This window comes from Narcine bancroftii, chromosome 3 (genome assembly GCF_036971445.1).
Source record: "Narcine bancroftii isolate sNarBan1 chromosome 3, sNarBan1.hap1, whole genome shotgun sequence".
Taxonomy (NCBI): Eukaryota; Metazoa; Chordata; class Chondrichthyes; order Torpediniformes; family Narcinidae; genus Narcine; species Narcine bancroftii.
Window position 1 is genome coordinate 82,855,110 of NC_091471.1, and position 25,005 is coordinate 82,880,114.

The 25,005-nt window shown below is 37.7% G+C and overlaps 1 protein-coding gene across 3 annotated transcripts in view; it reads left to right on the forward strand.

Moving 5' to 3' along the window:
- map3k1 (mitogen-activated protein kinase kinase kinase 1, E3 ubiquitin protein ligase) overlaps window positions 1-25,005 on the forward strand; it is a 125,594-nt gene that overhangs the window by 74,483 nt on the left and 26,106 nt on the right. For all 3 annotated transcript variants that reach the window (XM_069924417.1, XM_069924416.1, XM_069924418.1), the window contains 11 exons: window positions 1,853-2,053; window positions 5,877-5,993; window positions 7,001-7,149; window positions 8,655-8,776; window positions 9,993-10,074; window positions 12,056-12,206; window positions 12,825-13,118; window positions 19,422-19,543; window positions 20,263-20,354; window positions 21,003-21,201; window positions 22,558-23,860. In XM_069924417.1, coding sequence (XP_069780518.1) covers window positions 1,853-2,053; window positions 5,877-5,993; window positions 7,001-7,149; window positions 8,655-8,776; window positions 9,993-10,074; window positions 12,056-12,206; window positions 12,825-13,118; window positions 19,422-19,543; window positions 20,263-20,354; window positions 21,003-21,201; window positions 22,558-23,860 — 2,832 coding nt within the window. The remainder of the gene's footprint in view (window positions 1-1,852; window positions 2,054-5,876; window positions 5,994-7,000; window positions 7,150-8,654; window positions 8,777-9,992; window positions 10,075-12,055; window positions 12,207-12,824; window positions 13,119-19,421; window positions 19,544-20,262; window positions 20,355-21,002; window positions 21,202-22,557; window positions 23,861-25,005) is intronic.

The following is a 25,005-nucleotide window of genomic DNA, read 5'->3' on the forward strand; positions in this document are numbered from 1 at the left end:
GGCTCTCCCACCATGGGAAACAACTTTTCTATATCTACCTCTGTCCATGCTTTTCAACATTCAAAATGTTTCAATGAGATTCTCCTCCCCCTCAATCCCCCAAAAAATTCTCATAAATTCCAACAAGTACTAGCCACGAGCTGTCAAACGCTCCTCGTATCATAATCCTTTACTTCCCGGAACCATCCTTGTGAACCTCCTCTATCCTCTCCATAGACCTGAAAATAAATTCTTGCATGAATATTACCTGCATTTTCTGTTTTTATTGCACAAGCTAAAAAAAACTTGCTCCATCTCAAAAAGACCTGCAGAAAAATGGATAGAGTTAAAATTTATGCAGTAGTTGCATGGATTTTGGAATAAATATGCAATCTTTTCTCAATATCTTCCATGTTCTGTCTGAACTTGAATTATTCAAGTTCAGAAGTTGTGTGGCTCACAACAGAATGAAACTACTTGTAGTGCTTTTCTAAAAAAAATTTTTAAATAAATGATAATTTGTTATCAATGTTCATGTACACTGAAATTCTTGCTTGCTGCAGCTAAACAAATACTTCACAAAAAATCTTAAAAAACCCACTATAATCGTATATTAGTTGAATTAAAAAGATGATAAATACAAAAAAATATATTTTGCAGTTATGCTAGTGCAACAAAATTAACTACTTTAGTACATAACAACTCTTTTGTAGTGTGAGAGCAGTCCCTGATTAGTGTAATAAGGTAAAGTTCAAGAGCCTGATAGCTATTGGAAAGTGTTCTTGAACGTAATGGGTTTCAGCTTCTGTCCAAAGGTAGCAGTGAGAAGAGCCTGCAATCAAATGGATGAGTGTCCTTTATGATGATGGCTACCTTTTTGGGGTCATTCCTCGCATCGATAACTCCACTGCATGGGAAATGGTAGTTTGTGATGGACCTGATGTTATTTGTTGCCTTCTGAGTTCCTGAGCAGTTAAATTCCTAAACTAAGTTGTGATGCAACCAGACAGTATACTTTCTACACAGCACCAGTAGATGTTTGATAGAGTAATCGATGAAATACCAAATTTCCTCAGGCTCCTTAGAAAGGAGAGGCACTGGTGTGTCTTTTCATGATTGCCTCTGTGTTGGCTCCAAGAGAGGTCTTCTGAAATATGAAGTCCCAGGTATTTGAAGGTTGTAACCCTCTCTACCTCTGACCCATCAGTACAGACAGATGTATGGTCCCTCAGTCTTTCCTTTCTAAAATCAACTATGAAGCTCCTTGGACCTGGAGTCTTTGAGAGCAAGATCATTGTTCTGAACCCCCCCCCAACCAGATTCTCTTCCTTTATTATGTATTCTGCCTCATTTCCAGTTATTCACCCAGCAACTGGTGTCATCAGTGAACTTGTAAATTGAGTAGAGCCAGACCAGGCTACACTGCCATGCGTGCACTGGAGCAGAGCAGTTGTCCCTGTGCTGATGGTCAAATGGAGGAGATGATGATGATGTTGATTTGTGCTGATTGGGGTCTGCCAATGAGGTCGTTGAGGATCCAGTTGTATACAAATGGAGTCCTAGATCCTTTATTTGGTCCCATGTTTTACTGGTATGATCAAGTTTTGCTGGTATGATCATGTTGATTGCCAAGCTGCAATCAAGTTCCTCGTCATCTTTCCTTCAAACTCTCAAATGATGGGAAAATATTTTACAAATTTAAGTCATTACTCACTTGCCATAGTGACCTTTGTGAAGAAGACTTAAGTTATAAAATTGCTGAAGTACCTTTTGCTTGTATATATGTGCCTTTTGTAAAATAATCCCTCCTGTGGGATTTTTTTAATGGAAATCTTAAAATCTGGCCATGAAAATGTTTGTTTTTTCTCTGTAGTTTCAGAATGGACGTGTGACTCCTCCTAGGAGAGCTCCTTCTCCTGATGGCTTCTCTCCTTACAGCCCTGAAGAAACTAACCGTAGAGTCAACAAAGTAATGCGAGCACGATTGTATTTGTTGCAGCAAATTGGGCCAAATTCTTTCCTTATTGGAGGTGATGTTCCTGACAACAAATACAGGGTGTTTATTGGTCCTCAGGTCAGTTTGATTGACATTGTTGATGTTTTGATTTTCATTAGAGGAAATGAGAAAAGCACTGGACAATGCGTATTTAGGATGGTCCATAACTGATGATTGGCTGTAGATATTCCTTTTGCTATTCAGTATGTTGCTGCAAGAGCACGGTCACCCAGTAAATCTTAGGGGACTCCCTTTTCCTTCCCTTTCTCCCTTACTTATAGTGGTTCTCAACCTTTTTCTTTCCACTTATATACCACTTTAAATAATCCCTATACCACAAATGCTCTGTGATTAGTAATGGATTGCTTAAGGTGGTATGAGGGTGGAAAGAAAAAGTTTGAAAACCACTGTTTTAATCGTCCCTAATAGACTTGTTATGTGCCAGGTTTCATAACTCCAAAGGAAGTGGCCAATGACAATTTTTATCAAGCAAAATATTTCAATAACAATTGTGTCTGGAGCAGTAGTTCTCAATCTTCCCTTCTCACTCATATACCACCGTAAGCAATCCCTTGCTATTGTATTCACAGTGCACCAATGCCATAGGGATTTCTTAGTGGCAGTCTCTTCAATCTGAGGCGCCTGCAAGCTCACACCAAGACACAAGAGAAACTTGTCCGTGAACTACTCTTTGCAGACGATGCTGCTTTAGTTGCCCATTCAGAGCCAGCTCTTCAGCGCTTGACGTCCTGCTTTGCGGAAACTGCCAAAATGTTTGGGCTGGAAGTCAGCCTGAAGAAAACTGAGGTCCTCCATCAGCGAGCTCCCCACCATGACTACCAGACCCCCCACATCTCCATCGGGCACACAAAGCTCAAAACGGTCAACCAGTTTACCTATCTCGGCTGCACCATTTCATCAGATGCAAGGATCGACAATGAGATAGACAACAGACTCGCCAAGGCAAATAGCGCCTTTGGAAGACTACACAAAAGAGTCTGGAAAAACAACCAACTGAAAAACCTCACAAAGATAAGCGTATACAGAGCCGTTGTCATACCCACATTCCTGTTCGGCTCCGAATCATGGGTCCTCTACCGGCATCACCTACGGCTCCTAGAACGCTTCCACCAGTGTTGTCTCCGCTCCATCCTCAACATTCATTGGAGCGCTTTCATCCCTAACATCGAAGTACTCGAGATGGCAGAGGTCGACAGCATCGAGTCCACGCTGCTGAAGATCCAGCTGTGCTGGGTGGGTCACGTCTCCAGAATGGAGGACCATCGCCTTCCCAAGATCGTGTTATATGGCGAGCTCTCCACTGGCCACCGTGACAGAGGTGCACCAAAGAAAAGGTACAAGGACTGCCTAAAGAAATCTCTTGGTGCCTGCCACATTGACCACTGCCAGTGGGCTGATATCGCCTCAAACCATGCATCTTGGCGCCTCACAGTTTGGCGGGCAGCAACCTCCTTTGAAGAAGACCGCAGAGCCCACCTCACTGACAAAAGGCAAAAGAGGAAAAACCCAACACCCAACCCCAACCAACCAATTTTCCCCTGCAACCGTGTCTGCCTGTCCCGCATCGGACTTGTCAGCCACAAACGAGCCTGCAGCTGACGTGGACTTTTACCCCCTCCATAAATCTTCGTCCGCGAAGCCAAGCCAAAGAAGAAAGAAAGATAAGTGGAAAGAAAAAGGTTGAGAACCACTGCCATAAGAGTCAGACTATTGTATGATAAAGGATTTGATCACAAAGCAGGAGGAAATTCATTGAGTTTGCCAAGATTATTGTTGATGAAAATCTGACACCAGAACAAATCTATAATGCTGATGAAACATTGCTGGTTTGGTGTTATTGCCCCAGAAGAACACAAGCAACAGCTGATGAGACAGCACCTGCAAGAATTTAGAATGCCAAGGACAGAATAACTGTGCTGGGATATATATGTTAATGCAGTAGGCATACATAAGTGTAAACTTGCTGTAATAGGCAAAAGCTTATATCCTTGTTTTAAAGGAATGAATTTCTTACCAGTCCATTATTATGCAAACAAAGGCCTGGGGCACCAGGGATATGTTTTCTGATTGGTTTAACAAACATTTTGTGCCAGCGGGTCGTGCTCACTGCAGGGAAGCTGGTCTGGGTGGCAGCTGCAAGATTTTTTTTATTCATCCATAACTGTTCTGCTCATCCTCCAGCTGAAAATTTCATCAAAGATAAAAAATTTCATGTCATGTACTTTCCCCCAAATGTGACCAACCATGTGACCAAGGTATCCTTAGATCAATGAAGAGTGAATATAAAACACTTTCTTGAGCAACATGTTGTTAGCAGTGAACAGAGGCTTGGGTGTGGTGAGTTTCCAAAATAAATTTAGCATGAATGATGCCGTATATGCTGTTGCCATTCCTTAGAACATAGTGACTAAAGAGGAATTAGGGGATATGGGGAGAAGGCAGGTAGGTGGAGTTAGGTCATAAATTAGATCAGCCATGATCTTATTGAATGGTGGAGCAGGCTCGATGGGCCATTTTTGGCCTACTCCTGTTCCTACTTCCTTTATTCCTAAAGGCACCATTTGTACAGGCCTGACACAACCTCTGGCCTAAAACTGTTCAGTGACGATGATGAACAAGATGGTGATTTTTGAAGGATTCTGTGTATCAGGTGAGGAAAAAATGTTGTGTGACCTCCTTACATATGCAAAAGACATACGTTCAGAGTCTGTCAGTAAGCTGGAACAAGTGGATATTGAAGTTTTTAACATCGATAATGAGGGTTCAGTTCATTTATTGACTGATGGTGAAATAGCTAAAACTGTTTTGTCATCAAGGTGATCGCGAAGAAGATGACTCAGTTAACACTGCAGAAAAAGTGCCTGTAGACAACCTGCTGAAAATGTGTGGTGTCCTTATTGAAAGGTTAGAGCAAAGTGCATTCGTACAGAACAAGAAATCATGTTCGTTTATAAAATCAGAGACTTTAAGACAAAAAAAAATTGTTAATGAGGCAGATGACATTGGAGGAAGCGTTTGGAAAAAGTAATTGAGGGAAATGTCATAGTACTGCATTTATCTTTTGTAAGCAGAAATCAAGTTTTTTTTTGGTAAGTATTAAACGTTTTTTCATGTGAATTTTCCACTTGTGGCATCATGTTAGTGCTCAAAAAGCCTGCTATTGTTTGTCGTTGCTGGTTAACCACTGATACAGGTATTTTGCTGATGCTACTGTGCTTCCATTGTTCCAAAAACCCAATAACTGAAGAGCATCTGGTCCCAAGTGTTTCAGATACAGGGTACTGTACTGTATAAGTATTTGATTTTTTAAAAAAATCATTGCCAGTTGAATGCAGACTCTACACAGTTAAAAAGAGAATTTTTAAAGTGGAGTTCCTTGGCCCAAAAGCAAGGCGGGAGGGGGGGAGAATCCTGGCAAGTTGGAATTATCAGGTAAAATCTCGACGTATGCCATTTAACAAAGCTGGAGATAGACATAACCTTTAATGTGTAAAAGCCTTTGCTGGCCAAACTTTGTGTCAAGTCCCACAAAGATTAATCTAGTCATAATGATGTTTGTAAGTTAATTTTATGGAAATCATTTAATTAAAACCATCAAGTTCCTGTAATTCTCAACCAAAAAGAGGGGGAAAAAAATCCATTAAGAGCCAAGTTCTGGCTTGGGAAGGGGAAATTTTATGGTGTAAATCTTTCTCGAAAAGATTTCTCTGAAAGTTTGCAAGTGATAAGAAGTTATATTGATAGAAGGTATATTGGTGGTAACAGCATACTTCAGCATTTTGCACTTTTCTAATCACTTGACAATCTGTTGGGGGAAAATGAAGTGTTCTGTTATTAAATTTTAACTTCAAATAAAATTTGGAAATTTGATCTTTTCTAGACCTGCAGCTGTGGACGTGGGACATTCTGCATTCATGTTCTGTTTGTAATGTTGCGAGTTTTCCAGTTGGAACCTTCTGACTCATTGCTGTGGAGAAAGACATTAAAAAATTTTGAGGCAAGTAGAATATTCAATTCTGTTTCTAATTTTTGAGAAATGTTTATTTCTCTTGATGGAATTAGCATGCTGATCAATTTTCACAGCCCCAAAATGTTCCTTGGCCCTTTCCTGAAAGAGTAGTCAACAATTTTGCAAAATCTCTCCTAATTTAGCTTCGTAAGGTCCAACAAATATCACTTGATGCTTTATTATGGGATTAATACTGGACAGGATTCCAAGATTAGTTGCTCATAAAGGTGAGGTGCAAGAAGTATTGTTGCTAACAAAATACTTAGCTCAGCCTCAATGTATTGTCTCACCTCTAATACAAACTTGTAACAATGCAAAGATATATTTAGATAATTGGCAGTTACATGCGGACTTGTTCAACATATTGTGAAATGATCATTCATAAAGGATAATGAGAAAGTTTGCACAATAGTTAGGATGTTGCCTCCTAATAGGTGAAGGAGGAAGGCGCTGGAAAGACTATGGACATACTTGTGGAAGAGCAGCTAATGGATCTGATACTTAACATAGTTCATGAACCAGTAAAGGGACCCTGAACATAATGATGAACATCAGGGTCTGATGACTTCATATAGAGCAAAATTTGTAATGTAAGGAATAATTTTGTCTGCTTTACTATGCTACTCTTAGCTGCCTCTCGGGCAGCCAATTGATTGAAAACTTAGATAGTGATTTGTGCCAATGAGAGGTGGATTGCTGAGGAAAAGAACAGCAGCTGAAGATGTGGTTCTCCTCCAGAACTAGATATTTTTAGGGAAGGGGGTTGCATTTTTTGGCAATACATAGTCACTAAATTCTGTTTTTGAAAGACTTGAAGAAATGTGTCAAATTTGACTAGGGCCTTGTTACTTAGTTCAATCTCTGTACAGAAGACCTTAGCAGTTTCAGAAACATGAAATGGAGAGGTTAAAAGTTATGCAAAAGGATTTGTTTTAATCAAAATATAATGAAATGTTTGCTTTTGAAGTTGAGAATTAATTTGTTTTTCTCCAAAGGTGGAGAGCCTATTTCAGAAGTACCATAACAGACGGAGTTCTCGTATCAAAGCACCATCACGTAGTACCATACAAAAGTTTGTTTCCCGTATGTCTAACTCACACATATCTGCTTCATCCAGCACATCTACATCCAATTCAGAAAATAGGTGGGTATTGGAATGTATAGCCATACAGGATGGAATGGTGCATTGATGTGGAGAAGAGAAAAGTCTAGAGAAATTTGTCCTTAATTAGAAAGTGAAAACTTGTAATGCTTGACTTCCAGATATCCCAAAGCACTTTCTAATCAGTTGTGCATTTCTAAAGTTTAGATGCCATTAGCTATGTGCACAATCGAACTGCTTTTTTTAAAATGATGGCTGAGTGATGATCCTGGTATTGCCTTCCCATTAGAATTGTGGGGTCTTTGCATCCTCTTGAGAGAATTAATGAGACCTGTTTTGAGTTATGAATTAAAAAGCACATTGAATGCCTATTCTTATTTCTCATTTTTCTAATGTCCTGAAGATTGTTTTTATAACTACAGTGAAACTTTTATAATTACAAAACTGGTCTGCTGACTGCAGGTGTGAAAAATTAAATTCAATCAGGTGTCCTGTTATTCCATTGGATGCCCTGTCTGTACACACAAATGAATGATTATTAAGTGTACTTTCTCACTAGGAAGCAATAAAATAGTTTTTTAAGTAAAATATAACTGAGTTATTTAATAGTTTATAATTGGGCAACTTTTCTGATCCTGCAATTTAAAAGTATGGTCTTTTGCTCTTCGATAAATAGTTAGTTTTTAAACTTGATATTTCACATTCAATTTTATTGTGCACACACCAATCTTTGTTTTGCATTCAATAAATTGGGAAAAAGTGATTAATATTTGTTTTTGCTATCTGGCATACAATGTCAGAGTTCTGAGTCATTAAAGTTGGCATTAATTTAAATTGAGCATAATGTTGCCAAGAAAATAGCAAGCCTGAGAGTTTTGGAAATTCCAGGAATTAATGTTTTTAGTACTGTACTGGAGTATTTCACGATACAAACCCAGGATGATAAATCTTTCCATATTTCCGATGTAAATAGCTGATCTGTAATTGCAAGACTTTGATGTCTTGGTTGTAAGCTTATCAGCTAGGAGAAGCAGCTTCTCTGTATCTCTTTTAAACAGATGTCTTTCAATGGGATTAACCACTAATCTTTAAATTTAGTAAAAAAAAATAGATCCATTCTATTGTATTTCCACGTCTCACTTTGGAAATCCTTTATAAACTTCCATTGCTTTTCCTCCTTCTCTCCCTTGTTCCTCCCAGCCCACAAACCCAATTCAACACACTTCCAACCTCAAGGAACGTTTTGTTCTTTGGGAGATCTGATTTGCATTTTGCAGGAGGGAGTCGAACCATAGTTCTCTCTTGCAAGTACTTTTCTTCTGCAAAAAAAAAAAAGAACTTGTGTTTAGCCTCTTAATGAGTTGTGTACAATTATCAAGTTCAGGCATTTCCACTTGAAATAAAACACAGTTTCATTCTTCATATTCTCCAGGCCAGATACTTGGAGGTAGATTTTAATAATCTGGTATGTCCATCCACAGGAAAAAGTTTTGAAACTTGTAAAATTCATAAAGCCATTAACAGGATTTAAAAAAAAATCTTTGTAGCTTGAAAGATGAAGAAGAACAAATGTGTCCCATTTGTCTGCTGGATATGCTGGATGAAGAAAGCTTAACGGTGTGCGAAGAAGGCTGCAGAAATAAACTTCACCATCACTGCATGTCAATCTGTAAGTTTCTGATGACTTTTTCAACTTGTAGCTTTAAAGCAGATGAAATGTAGCAAGCAACCTGAAAGCTGAAATTGGGCATATTATGATTTGAAGATCAAAGAATTAACTTCCTGTTATTTTTACCTAGTTGGTGACTGCCCTTTTCTATCCAATTAATATGGTTGAGTAAATATTTTCTTAAAAAATGTGCTGATGTTATATAACTTCAGTGAAATTTGATATTATTGTTTTTGGTTGAGAGTTTCATTGTTTGGTCTTTGATCTTGTAGCCAAAAATGATTTTGAATTGGAAACTCCTGAAATGGGAATTACAGCATTTCATTTTAAGAATACATTAAAATAGCTGTTAAAATAATTCCACATAAATCTTAAACACTCTGGATGTGGTGCAGACCTGTTTAATTTCACTGCTCTTGAAGACAACAAATAGTAGCCAGATTATTGTGCCATAGTCTATAACCATGTCGATCAACATTTCTTGGGAAAAAAAACTTGAGCAGAAATCCAATTGTCAAAAATGAGTGTGAATTCTAAATGTGGCGTTGCACATTGTTATTTTTATCATTCACTTGGGAAAACATTTGTTTTTTTCATCTTTTTTTTCTCATGCTACAATTTTTTTTAAAGAATTGATTATTGTTTAAGAATTTTTGATAGACAATGTTACTAACTTTACTAATTTTTTATATTAAGTTTGAGTTAAATATATGTTTCATCTTAACTCTGTTAAATATATGCATTTAAATTTGATTTAAATATGTTTTTTAAGTCTGATATCTTAGTATTAATTACTTTTCTTTTTGTTAGTATTTTAATCGGTTATGTTTTTGTTTTTTTGTAAGTGGGTTTTTTTCTCACATATATTATTAACTTTATTAATTCTTCACTCTTTATTTTGGGGGGAAAGGGGGGGTTGGACTAATTTGAGTTGGGTTATTAATGTGTAATAATTATTGGGGAAGGTATAGTTTATTTAGATTACTGATACTGTATTGTAATTTTATTATTTTGTTCTTAATTTTTTTAAATGTAATTCTATATGTTATTCATGTTATAAAATCTTAAATAAAGTTTAAAAAACAAAAGATGCAATGTTCTATAAAACTGTCTTGAAATTGAAACCAGAATAATATGCATAAAAATGTGTCTGCTAGTTTATGCTTTTCAATACTGCATGGTTAAGGTGATTCATTTTTGATGAACTGTATCCCAGGGGCTGAAGAATGCAGAAGAAACCGGGAGACTCTAATCTGTCCTCTTTGTAGAGCCAAATGGAAATCTCATGAACTGCACAGGTGGGAAAATGTGCTTCATGATTTATGACTTTTAATCTTTTTACTTTTCATTTGTTTCATTTGTTTTGCTTTATTTTAAACCCTAAATACTTTGATTTTTATCGTGACAATCTGTAAAAGTTGCACCCTCTGGCATGAAACTACTGTATTTCCCTCAGATGACTCCTGTTCACTCTAGATATACTGGAATTCATCACGTTTTGTGCTGTAAAAGGGTAGCATCTTGGAGATCTGATGGGTAGCAAAGTGTTCTGAAAGGTGCAAAAACACCAGCTGATAATATTTGTTATTCAAATATTGTTTGTATGTAGACTTTAAACTGCATGAATTGTATTGAATTTTTTTTAAGTATTTGCTAAACAAAGCCTGGAGTCTTAGTTAAAATCTTTGCTCCAGATGTGACTTAGTAATATTATTTTCTTTGTTCTAAATTGTCTGTTTAACAGAACAATTAGGATATCTCTACTTGCTTGCCTGTCTCCACAGTGCCTGAAATTTGTGCCATTAATTCCAGCAAGGCTATCAGTGCTTGAGAGCACACCATTGCATAAAATCTGGAGATCAGGAACAAATGAGCAATTGCCTGTAAAATACAAGCTAAAATAATTTTTTAAAAAAAGAGCAAATGATAACACTCAAGATGGGCAGAATCTGTGGGAAGAGAAATTAACTTTGTTTCAGGTCAAAGATATGAAATATTAATTATTGCTCTTTTTCAATAATGCTGTCTAACTTGTTGAGTGTTACCACCAATTTTTAACTTAGATATTCAACAAAAATATGTTCAGCTTTGGCAAAAATTGTTTTTAATGTTACAAAGAACCATTTTTTTCCCCCATGTGTTTTTTAAAAAAAAATTCCATGTAAGTTACTGCTTGCAATATTAGCCTGGATTTTGCTAATAAAACTGCTCCATGCACAATCTCTGCTCTTCAGAACTTCCATATGTAAACAGAATACAGTTAGCCAAAGCATTCGATATTTCATTGACAAGGCCCTGGCAGCAGTGTTGATGTGGAAGAGTTGTGCTCCTGGCTTATCAAAGCAGCCAGGATTTTTATACATTTGAATTTCTCTGGACTTTTTTAAAAAACATTAAAAAAATTATTACAAACTACACTTGCATTTCTCAGCAGTAAGTTGAAAGAGATAGCACCTGATATATCGTCAGACACAAGTCTTGGACTTGCTCTCAAGGAGATGATTGTGGACTTTAGGAGGAAGTCAGAGGAACACGACCCATTTCTCATTGAGGGCTCAGTAGTGGAGAGGGTCAAGAACTTCAAATTCCTGGCTGTCAACATCTCCGAGGAGCTGTCGTGAAGAAGGCTCACCAGTGGCAATACTCTGTGAGGTGCTTGAGAAGATTTGGTATGTTACTGAAGACTCTCAAACTTCTACAGGTGTACTGTGGAGAACATTCTGGCTGGTTGAATCACTGCCTGTTATCGATGCTCTAACTCTCGGGATAAGAAAAATCTCCAGAGGGTTGTTAACTCAGCCTGTGACATCACAGGCACCAGCCTTCACTCCATCAAGGTCATCTATAAGTGGTGTCTTAATAAAGCAGCCTCTATTCTCAAAGACTTCCACCACCCAGGCCATGCCATCTTCACTCTGCCGCCATCAAAGCAAAAGTACAGGAGCCTAAACACAAGCACTTGGGGACATCTTCTTCTCTGCATCAGATTCCTGAATAATCAGTGAACTAAAGACACTGCCTTACTTTTCCTGCACCACTATTTTTTCTTTTTAATTTATTGTTGTAATAGGGGTTTATATGGAATTTATTGTCAGGATAAAGTCACGAAATTCGGTGTTTTGCCGCAAAACATCAAATTTCGTGACTTTATCCTGACAAATTCTGATTCAGCCAGCAAAATCTATATCAGTAGTTGTCCATTAATCTAGCAATCAATGTTCATTTATTTAACATTTTTACCACTGAATAACATGGTTTTATTTTTTTTTCTTTATAAAGCCATGAATCTCAAAGTTCAATACAAGTCCCGAATCAGTCTCAGGATGTAGCTGCACAGAGAAGACAGCAGGACAGTGACTTTAGTCTTCATCATTATGGCGTCCAACAAATTCCACACTCTTACAAAGAGCTGACAGAACCCTGGATTCGGGTGAGGGATTACAAAGGTATTGCAGTAGAAGTCCAGAAATCCAGATCACCCGAGAATCTTGACTTATCTAAAAACTCTCAAGCTCTTTAAATATAGCAGGCTTTTGCATGCATGTGTGTGTAAGCACCACAGTTGCACAGTGACAACAAGTGACCATGCTTGTTGACTTTATTTTTCTTTTTAAAATTGCTTGTTTTAATAAATGAAGTGTGCTCTATTTGTTATTGAATACACTATCAAAATTTACCTGTTCATCTTTTTTATTCCACCTTAATTTTGAATTTTAAAAGTTCCACCCGAGAATCCAGAATATCCGGACTGACCCAATCCCCGAACAGTTCGGATTTTAAGACTTCTACTGTAAATTATTGTGTTGCACAAGAAGAGCTACTACAGCATAGTTGAATGCATTTATTTTTTTTTTAAAGTTCTGTGTTCCTTAAATGTTTTGAATCCTGTGCTGAAGTTCTGTGACAAATTGCAATGTTTACAAGGTAGTTGTAAGACTTATAGTTTTTGGAAAGAAAAATTAATATTAATCTATAAGAAAAATGTCTTCCTAACAGTTGTAGATTTTGATCTATAATTTTCTGTTGCACTTTCCACTTTCTTGTTTAGGTATTTGGAATGGAACTTGTTAGCTGTCTCTTTTCTCGGAACTGGAATGTACGAGAGATGGCATTAAGACGTCTTTCACATGATGTTAGTGGTGCCTTGCTATTGGCAAATGGTGAAATCCGTACTGGAAGTTCCTCCTGTAGTAATGGAAGCGACACTGGATCTAGTTGCCTAATGGGAGCCAATGGATCATCTCAGACTGATATCTCAGGAGACGTGGTGGTGGAGTCATGTTGCAGTGTACTCTCTATGGTTTGTGCTGACCCAGTCTACAAAGTATATGTTGCTGCTCTGGTAAGATACTAGTCATTTAACTGCATTGTACATAGTGTTTGATCAATAAAATGCACAAGCTGGACATCCATTCCAAAATTTATTGTGCAAATCTCATCTCAAATCCTGCAACTAAGCATAAAAAAAAATTCTTATTTCCTCCCTGATGCCATTTTCAAGTTGGACCTTTTTTTTTAAAAAAATGTATGTAATTAATGCAAAGGCACCTTGGAGCTGCACACAATGCTTCTAAGATATTTGTCCCGATATGTACCTGTAACTTGTAGAATTTATTTTATTACAGCTACCTAGTAGAAAACAAGCTTAAATGATTAATTTTGGAATCTGATTTTTTTTCCCTTCGGGTGGCGACTGACAAAGCTGAGAAATAAATTGATATGACAATCAGATTGAATGTTTAACATCCTGTAAGAGCATGTAACTGCCGTCAATTTTCAATGAACCAATATCTTCATTAATAGGCTGAAGAAAATGATGAATTCTCTGCATTGGCTGGTAGTAGTTGCTACTCTTACTACAGTTTGCAGAGCAACTTTTAAAAAAAATCCTGTTTATTTGATTTGCTTTGCTAATTGTCACAGTTTTATTTGTCATCAGCATTTGTAAAATTATGTACTGCCTCGACAGAGGTTCATCCTTTTATTTCAAACAGTTGTCCAACTGAGAGTACTGTGTTTTTTTTTCTTTTGGCATTTCTTTCCTGGGCAAAACAGGTTGAGGCTTCTCATTCTTCAAATTTGGATTTATTAAATGGAATCAGAATTGTGTGAATCTGCATTTACAAAGGAAATTAACTGTTAAATGGGAGATAGTAATAGAGTTTTGTATATCTAGATGAAAAAAGAACAATTGGTTGTGCTCTGGGGGGAGCTTGTTACTGGTATTTTATGGAGTGAGATGCTACAACAGTTTGCATTTTATGTCACTTATTTAACATTGTAACTTAGATAAATCCCTTGGGAGGCTTTACAAAGTGTTTAGTGAAGGTGAACAAAAGCCTAAACAAGCAGATGGATTTGAACAAGCAACTTAATGTCCTAAAGTAGGGTAGAGAGAAATGGAGAGATTTGGGTTAGGAATCTGATCTTGGGCCTGGGCATTTGAAGCAAGGCTGCTTTTTGAGCAGTGCGGTTGGTGTAGTCGTTTGAATCCTGTGCTGTCTGTATTGCGTTTGTATGCTTTCCCTGGGGGCTCCGGTTTCCACCCACCGTTCAAAACAAATTAGGGATGTAGGTTAATTGGGTGTAAATTGGCCAGCACAGACTCATGGGCTGAAATGGCTTATTACTGTGTTAGTCTTAATTTAACAGCAGAATTAACGTTGTGGGTACTTAGTCAGCCAGAATTGGAGTGCAGATATTAATAAATTATAGGACCTGCTTATGGAGATGAGAAGTAAAAACATGAAGGCTATGAGGAAAAATATTATTTAAAATTCACATTTAAAATGCATAAATCTGCTTTGTAAATCAAAGAGCACAGTGGTGATGGTGAGCATGTCCAAATCTTTGATAGCTTTAGGCTTTCAAATGATTGAAGTGGTAAATAATAGTTAGAGGTGCTGATCAGAGGGATTTGTTACAGAGGGGATAATAGGAACATAGGAAGTAGGAACAGGAATAGGCCAAAAATGGCCCATCGAGCCTGATTCGCCATTCAATACGATCATGGCTGATCTAATTTATGACCTAACTCCACCTACCTGCCTTCTCCCCATATCCCTTAATTCCTCTATCATGTAAAAATTTTTCTAACCGAATTTTAAATATGTTTAATGAGGCAGCCTCAACCACTTCCCTGGTTAGAGAATTCCAAACATTCACTACTCTCTGGGAAAAACTATTTTTCCTCATCTCTGTCCTAAATCTACTCCCCCAGATCTTGAGACTGTGTCCTCACGTTTTAGTTTCCACGGCCAGCTCAAAAAACCTTCCTACATCTATCCTATCCATACCTTTCATAATCCTATATGTTTCTATAAGATCTCCTCTCATTCTTCTGAACTCGAGTGAATTCAATCCCAGACGATTTAATCTTTCATCATAAATCAACCCCTTCATCCCAGGAATCAACCTAGTAAACCTCCTCTGGACCGTCTCCAAAGCCAGTATATCCTTCCTTAAATATGGAGACCAGAACTGGACACAGTACTCCGGTGCGGTCTCACCAGTACCTTATACAGTTGCAATGGGAGGACTTGTCAGGAACTCATCCCTAGGAAGACTATGCTGCCAAAGACTGTTCTATGGTTCACTGAAGATCACTGATCCTTTTCCTATCCTTGGCCAGAGTTTGTGGTAGAGTCCCAAGATCATGGAAATATTCTCTTTTACAGCACTGCATAATGGATCAGTAGAGTGATCTAGAGATAATAAGAATATCAAGTATGTCAAGCTTTCTGTGGAAGATACTAGCAAATGTTACTGATAGGTTCAGGTTGATGAGACCTGGAGAATGTATGGGAGTGGGAAGAGAAGTTGGTTCTGTATGATCAGTAAGAATGGGAACTCCTGTAATCCTATGCAAATATTGACAATAGGACTTTGGAACAGAATATCAGAAGTTGCAGACAGAAGGTGAGACGGCTAACTTTTATGGTGAACACATGAAATCCTTTGTAACTTTATAATGGCATAGTTATCCAATTCAGGAGAAGTAAAGGAATATTAAGTCAGCAGAATCACAGATGGCAGGCATATAGGAGTGATCATCTAATTGAGTGGTGTCGCAACAACTTTCCATGCAATGTTGGCACAACTAAGGAACTGATTATGGACATCAGGAAAGGGAAAGTAGGAGAACACAAACCTGTCCTCATTGAGGAGTTATCAGAGAAAAGGGTGAAGAACTTCAAATTCCTGAGGGAAGATCAGTCCTGCTGTCTTCATGTTGATGCAATTCCCGAAGAAGGCTCGCCAATGGAATTTAGGAATTTGGGGAGATTTGGTATATCACCAAAGACTTGCAAATTTCTACAGGTGTACCGAGGAGAGCATTCTGACTGGTTTCATCACTGGTATGGAGGGGCCAATGCACAGGACAGGAACACTACAGAGAGTAGTGAACTCATCCAGCGCCATCATGGGCATTAGTCTTCACTCCATTGAGGACATTTTTAAGAGGTGGTGTTCCAAGAAAGCAGCCTCTATCATCAAGGATCCTCACCACCCAGGTCATGCCCTCTTCACACTGCTACCATCAGGAAGAAGGAACTGCAACCTAAAAATGAACACCTAAGAGTACAAAAACCGTTTATTCCCTTCCGCCATCAGATTTCTGAATGGACAATGAACCTCAGACACTAACTCACTTTTATCTTTTGTTGTACTAATTTATTTTGTAATTTAGCAATTTTTGCACCTGAAATGTTCAATAATGTTGCCACAAGACAACTAATTTCATGACACGTCATGATTAGAAATTCTGATTCTGATGTATTTGGCTCAGTTTGCCCTCAATACCACACCAGACTGTTACAACCAGTCAGTACACTTTCCACAATATACCTTTCAACAACATGCTGAATCTCCTCAGTCTGAGAAAGTATCCCAACAAAAAGATGCAATTTAATAAGAATTTGAAGAATCCAAAGCTTTTGGTTATTATCGAAGCTGGAAGAAGCCAGAGCTATTCTCTGATATAAAGATTTAAGTGAGTAATTGAAGTATTCAAAACTTCTTTTAAAAGTTATTTCAAGCTTTAAGGTAAATTGATTGAACTTGTTTCTGTTGATTAATGAGCCAGTAATTAGAGGAAATAATTTTTATTTAGGGGTTGAGGCCATCAATGTGATTTGACACCGGTGTGTCAATTGATTCGCTTTCCACTAGACCCTTAACCAGTAAATTGGCTCTCAATTCCTGGGACAAGGTGCCAGTGTAAAAGGGGCTATTGATGCTTAGTAGTTCATTGTGTGGAAGATTAGATGTTAGAATATTTTAGAGACTTTATCTAATGTTGCAATAAGATCATGTTTGTATGCAGCTGTGGGAATCTGTTAAGTCCTAACCATTTGTCGAAACTACATGGAATTCTATTTTTGAAATGTGTTCACTCCTCTTCTCTTTGCGCTTTTAAAGTAATCCATCAAGCACACTTTTCAAGATTCAGTTTGCTAAATTTTATCCTAACATCTCGTCTAAATGTGATATGTGCATAACTGAGGAAGGTACTTTGTATCATGTGTTCTTGTTATGCCCTTCTCTCTTTAATGGCAAGGGGTATTTCGCACTGTATCATTAATTCTTAATATTTACTTGACTCTTAGCCCGTTCATTGCTATTTTTGGAGTGAATGGGCCAATATTGACTTTTTCACAATCTCAATGTAGTGGCTTCCGCTTCCTTCATTGTGAGAAGGGCCATTTTGCTGAGATGGAAAGATTCCATCCCTCCCACTCATACTCCGTGTTTATCAGATGTGATGACATATCTGTCCCTAGAAAAATCGGTGTTCTACTACTGCAATGGATCTTAACGTTCTTTCTCTTTGGGGTCCTTTTGTTAATTACTATCAAAACTTGTAGATTGATTATTTTTAGTCTTTTTCATAACTGCATAGTTATTATTATTAGTAGAGGACTCTAACTTGGCCAGCAGCCCTCATAGGGTGGGGTTTGATTCTTAGTTTAGGAATATGTTTTTTTCCTTTCCTTTTTTCCATTTAATAACATGGGTTCCTATGTACCTCGTTCATTGTTATTTAATACTTGAAACTCAATATTAATTTACTTTATTATTATTACCATATGTACCTATACATTTTGTGTATGTTAAAACCAATAAAAAAAGATTGAAAAAGAAGGGAATCTGTTAAGTTCTTAAGTCCTATATTTGCTTCCCATAGAAAACTTGCAGTCCACTTATGGATTCAGTAATTCTTCACATCTTGACATACAGTTTTGCTGAAGTCAGCTTCTCCTCCACTGAATTGCAAACCAGAAACCTTCAGCATTTAAGATGTCTGATGCAACACACATCTAGATGGCTCTCTAATTTTATTCTCGGTAAACTTGAAAGCATCCAAAACTCTGTGACACCCTATCCTAATTACACCAAGATATTTTTAAGAAGCTCATTAAAACGTACCTCTTCTGCCAAGCTTTTGATCATCTGCTCTTAAGTGGCTTAGATATTAAATTTTATTTGATAATACCCCTATGGAAAGGCCTTGTGAATGTTTTCCATGTGAAGTATAAATGGGAACATGTGTTGATTGATCGGGTAATTTGGAAAACCAGTTAACAGGGAGAGATGGAGTTGATAGCTAAGTTATAAAGTTTGGATGGAGGTTAAAGATTGTTTCAATCTTTTTCACACGGAAGAAATTTCAAGATTCCTTTAATGACATGTAATAAAACAGGTGCAATATTCTACTAAATTTCATTAGTCTGCCATAAGGCAGACAGATTTGCCATCAGCAGAAATTGCTGGGCACATCTTGTGGGCAGAGAAAGAGAAGCAAAAGACACTCTCCTCTCTCCCTCCCACACCCCAAGTGTCAATGCATTCGCCTCTAGCTCTTCCATAAACTCCAGCCCAAACTATCAGGAACCAGAGCTCCAGATCTGACCCCCTGACATGATCAGGAATCCTTCAGTGCCCTCGACAACCTCTTGCATCCTGGTTCTGATACCTGGTGCCCCTTCAGCCAGTTGGACTGGGTGATAGAACCCTGTGGATGAGCACAGTGCCTCCTCCCTTTCTGTGGGTCCGTACCAGCGGCAGTGCTGCTGTTGCAGCAGCTCCAACAGTGCCACCATTTTTCATTCCCCCCCCCCCCCCCCCCCATATCCTTCATCAGACAAACATTGTGGGATCAAAACAGATGGTCACAGAGCTCTCAAGGTCATAAGAAAGGGTGTGCACATTGATGCTCTATTTTTGGATGATCTTGCACAGAGACGGATCTTGGATGAGAGCAGGGAAAGGACCAAGTATTAATCCATGAGTCACCAGAACTAAACTGTTCGCATAGGAGATAATTATACCAAGAGAATGTGTCAACTAGGATTACTAAAAATAGAGGCAATTGAGTGTTGTTTCACCCTTCTGAATGATGGAAAGTCATTGGAGAAGTTGGTCAACACAGTGTATAAACGTGATAGATTGCACATTAATTTCCACTTGTTCCTTACTGCTGAGATTAATAGGCTAAATTGCTTGAGTTTCCCTAGTTGCATGATAAACCTTTTTAAAGTTCTCTCCAAAAATATTTTTACAGCACAGATCTTGATACTTGTCCACTTTTCTGACTATTGAAGCAGCTTGATAAATTAATCTGTTGTTTTACATTTCTTTCCAGAAAACCTTACGAGCCATGTTGGTGTACACACCTTGTCATGCAGTAGCAGAAAAGATACGACTTCAACGACTTCTTAGGCCAGTGGTTGAAACCATATTGGTCAAATGTGCAGATGCTAACAGGTAACTGAATTGTGAAGGTAGAATTTCACCATTTGGAAGCTACCTTTACATTTGCTTCCGTTAAATTGGACAGTCGGCTTGTCTTCTCTCCTTGGGTGTGGGGAGGAGGGGTGTGGTGGAAGGGAGGGCAGGTGGAATGGTTGTTTCCTTTCTAACTCCCTTAATGATCATAAATGTCCTTTGGTTACCACCATTAATTTCCCCCACCCCCCCTTTCTCCCTTCCCAATAGACAATAGGAGCTGGAGTAGGCCATTTGGCCCGTCGGGCCAGCACCGCCATTTTAGATCATGGCTGATTAGTTTTCTGCAGTGATTATAGTGTAATATAGTTTGTCATAAATCTAGTTACTTTGAAATGTATCTTGATGACTAATATTGTTACCATTTAGACATCTTATCCTGTTGCAAATTAATTTCTTGAACAACAATGTCTTGGTGCCAAGATGGAGGTATATGAGGACTATAACCCTTACAATTTAGTCAGTCACATTGGTCTGCCCCTAAGAGCCAGGAGTATGTTGCTTCTGGCATCTAATACTGCAATATTTCAATTACCTAAACAGATAAATCATTTTGGCAGTCATTTTTCAAGTATTCAAAGCTCATTTTTATTTATTTGAGCCTATAAATGATAACTATATAAATTTAGAAAATATAAGTTGGGTTAGAAAGCAGCAGCATGTGCAAGACTACATTATATTTTGCATTTTATTTCTAGTCGTACAAGTCAACTTTCTGTTTCTACACTGCTGGAATTGTGCAAAGGCCAGTCAGGAGAGCTTGCTGTGGGCAGGGAAATTCTTAAATCAGGCAAGAAATATTTGCTGTTACAACCTTTTTAATGAGTGCTGTACCTTGATGTACCTTCATTCTTCCCTACACACTGCATTGCTAATAGAGAGATGTCGGTTAATCACTTGTTGAAAGGCAAGCCATATGAATACAAAAATAACACTGGGGAATAACTGCATTAAAGTTAGGAATGGATGTTCTTGTAATTTTATTTCATATAGTAGTCATCTACTGGAGTTAGATATTACAGTACTTAATTTAAAATTGATAATAATCATTGTTTTAAAAAAATCATTTAAGATTGGGATTTACAAGTTTACAACTATGAATATTAAAAAGAAATTGCAAATATTATATAATTTTTCCAAACTTTGTGGAAGGAATTGTACTTTTATGATTCTAACATCAAACTGCAGTTTACCATTAAAAAAAATAGTTCCTCAGATCTTTAAAAAAAAAATAAAATAGATCAGGATTGGAGTTTCTGATCAAGTATGAGCTGTTGGGGGAAAATATCGTGGAGTATTTATATGTGTGGATTTTTTTATATATTATCTCCCAATCATGGCTATTAAATCCAATGTCCTTTTGATCTAAATATGCTAATTTACCTGGTTTTGAAATTGCCCTCTAAAGGTAACTGATCTCATATCCTTCTTTTCATAGGGTCTATTGGAGTTGGAGGAGTTGACTATGTCTTAAACTGTATCCTGGGGACCTCTACAGAGTCCACAAATTGGCAGGCTTTGCTTGGTCGTCTGTGTCTTATTGATCGACTTTTACTGGAATTCCCAGGAGAATTCTATCCTCACATTATTTCTGGTAGTGAAGGTCCAGTTGCTCAAACAGAACTTGTACTAGAAAGGTAATAGTTATCTCTCTTTGATTTCTTTAATGGCAGCATAGTACTTTCTGTACCATACATTTGAAACAATAGATGTTGAGCTTTAATGCTATCAAATGAATTTACATGAGCAGAAGTAAGTCCAGTAGTTTAAATTTTTTAATTATAAAATGTTGCTAGAATATGGTAGCTTTTATTTAGCATACATTATAAACTTTAATTTGATCAGATCGTCAAAATTGATTAAATATTTGTGAGTGCCATGTAAAGACCCAGTTAAAGCTTTCAGTATGAATTTCAACCAAACAAAAAGGATCTTTGTGTTGCTTTAATCAGGCCTGTTATTTTATGTAGAGAAAAATAGGAACTGCAATAGAGTGCCTTTTTGGAGTGCTGTTTCCTGACAGTTCTGTAAATGTCCTCCAAATGTCATCCGTGAACTTTTCTTTTTAATTTTGAAGCATTATTTTCACTCACAACATTGCAGAAACCCATTATCTGACATATAAAGCATAGGGTGGAGGAAATTTTTAGAAAATCAGTTACTTCTAAACTGATCTTTGAAGGTTATAGAGCCTGCAATGTGGAGTAATAGATTATAGCGAAGGTTAGGAGCCATAAAGTTATTGGGATGGGGGGGAGGTGAGAGTCAGATTTGACAGGGTGAATAGGGAATATAAATGTAGTGATGGGGTGGTATTAGTGAAAAGATGGGCAGAGGTTACCTCAGTAGTGGATTGGTAAGATATGAAATGAAGTTAATATGAACAGGGAATGGGCCAAGTTAAATTAATGAGCCAAGTTTCATAACATCAACCAACAATCTCATGCACCTGGGCTTCAAGGAAACTTGACTACATGAACAATGCCACAATTAGGCCCAAAATGGCTCCTTCAGAAACTGGATGGAGAAGGGAGGATGAACAGTTGAAGCTTCTTGTACCCAAACTAATAGCCTATTGCAGTTAGGGGCCATTATGATCCAAAGTGCAATTGGGGTGCTATAATAAAATTTGTAAAGTTGAAAATGAGTGAAGATTTTCATTTTTACAAATAGCTGATTTGTGGGAGACATATTTTGCATACTGTAGAGACTTAACATTAATATGCTTGTTAGGAGCCCAAACATACTGAATTATTTTCTATTAAATGGTGGAGTGAAATATTTTAAAGGCATCTATGATAAGACTCAAGTATAGTTGAGTTGCTTTGTTATCTATTACATTTGGGTGTAATATGTAAAGAGTTTCCTGAGCCATTGACAGTGTGTAGAATGGATGTATTGAAAATTCATTGGCTGTATGTGTCATCTCTGCATTTTGTTTATCGAGTTGGTTAGAAAGCAATTCCTGCTACATTCTCTTATTTTTCCCCCAGATACAAGAAGCTACTGTCACTTTTAAACTTTGCACTGCAGTCAATTGACAATTCTCATTCAATGGTTGGGAAAATGTCACGGAGAGTCTTTCTTAGTGCTGCACGAATGGTTGCAAGAGTGCCTCATGTTTTCGTGAAACTGATACACATGTTAAGTGTAACCAGCTCAACTCATTACACGCGTATGAGGCGGCGCTTGATGGCTATTGCAGAGGAGATGGACATTCTTGATGCCATTCAGTTAGGTATAGAGTACCTAGAAAATGTGGAAGGGAGACATGATGGCTTTGTAGAACCCTCTGCTCCGCACAACTCGCCATATGCTACGGAAAACAATTCCCCAGTCAATACAGTGCAGTTATCTGGAAGGATACTTAAAAATATGTCAAGTCCTGATCATGATATTAAATCTGGTGTTAAATCAGATGAAGTTGGAGAGAGATCAGGGAATACTCCTACTATAAGACTGCCATCGAACTTGGTGTCCTGTGAACAACCAAAGACAGCCATTCAAGCATGTCCCAGGCCACTGAATCAATGTAGCAATTCGTCAATGACTCAATTAAATCATTCCCAATCTTCCTTCCCATCCTTTCTGCCATCATCTTCAAATCCTTTAGTTGGACAATCAGCTATTGAAGGTTCCAAATTGAGACCTCAGGGTTTTGTTCCATGCAAACTTACGTCATCTTCCCCAAAAACACAGCGTAAATTTTTTCTTCAGATTCAGAACAATTGTTCTAAGGATATTACTGGAGCTAAAGAGACTGAAAAGCTGTCTCCAGTTTTTACCCAGGCACAACCCCCTGCATCCAGTCAGATTCACAGACCAAAACCATCTCGACCTTGCCAGAATGAAACAGGGAAATCACCAAGTGACTTGAGTAGAAGCAGTATGATGCTTGAATTAAAAGATCTGACTCTGAGTGGCCACTCCTGTAGTAATCCAATTATTCCAAGTGAGGAAACTGTTTTCACTCCAGTGGAAGATAATTTTCGCCTTGATACTTCAGCAGAACTAAATTCCAGTCTGGAAGACTTGCTTGAGGCATCAATGCCTGCATGTGATAGTACTGTTACATTTCAATCTGAAGTTGCTGTGCTCTCTCCTGAGAGGGCAGATAATGACTGCACCTACAATGACGATGTTAACCAGAATCAAAAATGCAAAGAAAAGATGGAAGCAGAGGAGGAGGCAGCGTTAGCTGTTGCTTTAGCGATGTCAGCGTCCCAGGATGCACTTCCTGCTATTCCACAGTTGCAAGTTGAGAATGGAGAGGATGTCATTCTCATTCAGTTGGATGTAAGTGTTCTAGATGTTTATCTTCTCTAAAACCTTATTTCATTCCTAGCTTCTCTTTTATTTTTTGGGGAACTGCACATGCATGTATTCATTATGGTCTTGAAAAGATTGCAATGCATCCTTTTCAATGCAGTAAAATTGTTAAAATTCCTTTGAATATGGCAAAATAATTATGATTTACTCATATTTAGTAGAGAAGTCTAATTATGTGGAACCCCGAAGGAGAATTGAGGAAATGTTTGGCAATAGCTGATTTCACTTACATTACAAATTTAGCTTTTTTTTTAAGCTCTACAGGTTTGGAAAACATAGGTCCTTCAGTCCACGATGTTTTGCTTACCTAAGGATGGAAATCCACTCCACAACAATCTAATATTTCCTCACACCCATAAACCTTTTTTTTTTATTTTATCCATCCACCTATCTAAAAATCTTTTGAATGTTCCAATTGTACCAGCCTCCACCACCACCCCCAGCAATTTATTCTATGCACCCACCATTCTTGAGTTTATTTAAAAAAAACAACTTGCCTCTATCATCTCCCCAAAACTTTCCTCCACTCACCTTGTACAGATGTCCTCTAGTATTTGTTGTTGTCCCTGGAAACAGGTACTGGCCGTCCAACCTATTTAAGCCCCTTATAATATTTTGTACCTCTATTTAAGTAAACTTTCACCCTTCATCAGTCCAAAGAGAAACCCTTAGCTATGTCAACCTTGCTTCATGTGACATGTACTCCTATCCAGGCAACATCCTGGTAAATCTCCTCTGCATACTCTCCAAAGCATCTACATCCTTGTAATGAGGTGACTAGAATGGAATCCAATACTCCAAATGTGGTCTAACCAGTTTTATCGAAAGATGCCTTCTTCTGTCTCTTTTCCCTTCTCCTCTCTTCCAAATACATTCAATTGCATTAATAACAAATATGTTTGAATATATTTTGTTTAAGCTTAAAAAAATTTAAAATGCATTTGTTTTTTTTGTTTTTTTTAAATTTTTTATTTTTCACACCATAAATCACATTAGCCATGATATACACTTTTTCTTTTTCAGTGACTTTTTCTCCCGCCCCCCCCCCCCCCTCCCAAGCCACCCCCCCCTCTCATCCATTTTAGGTATACAATCTAGGTTGCATTAAACCA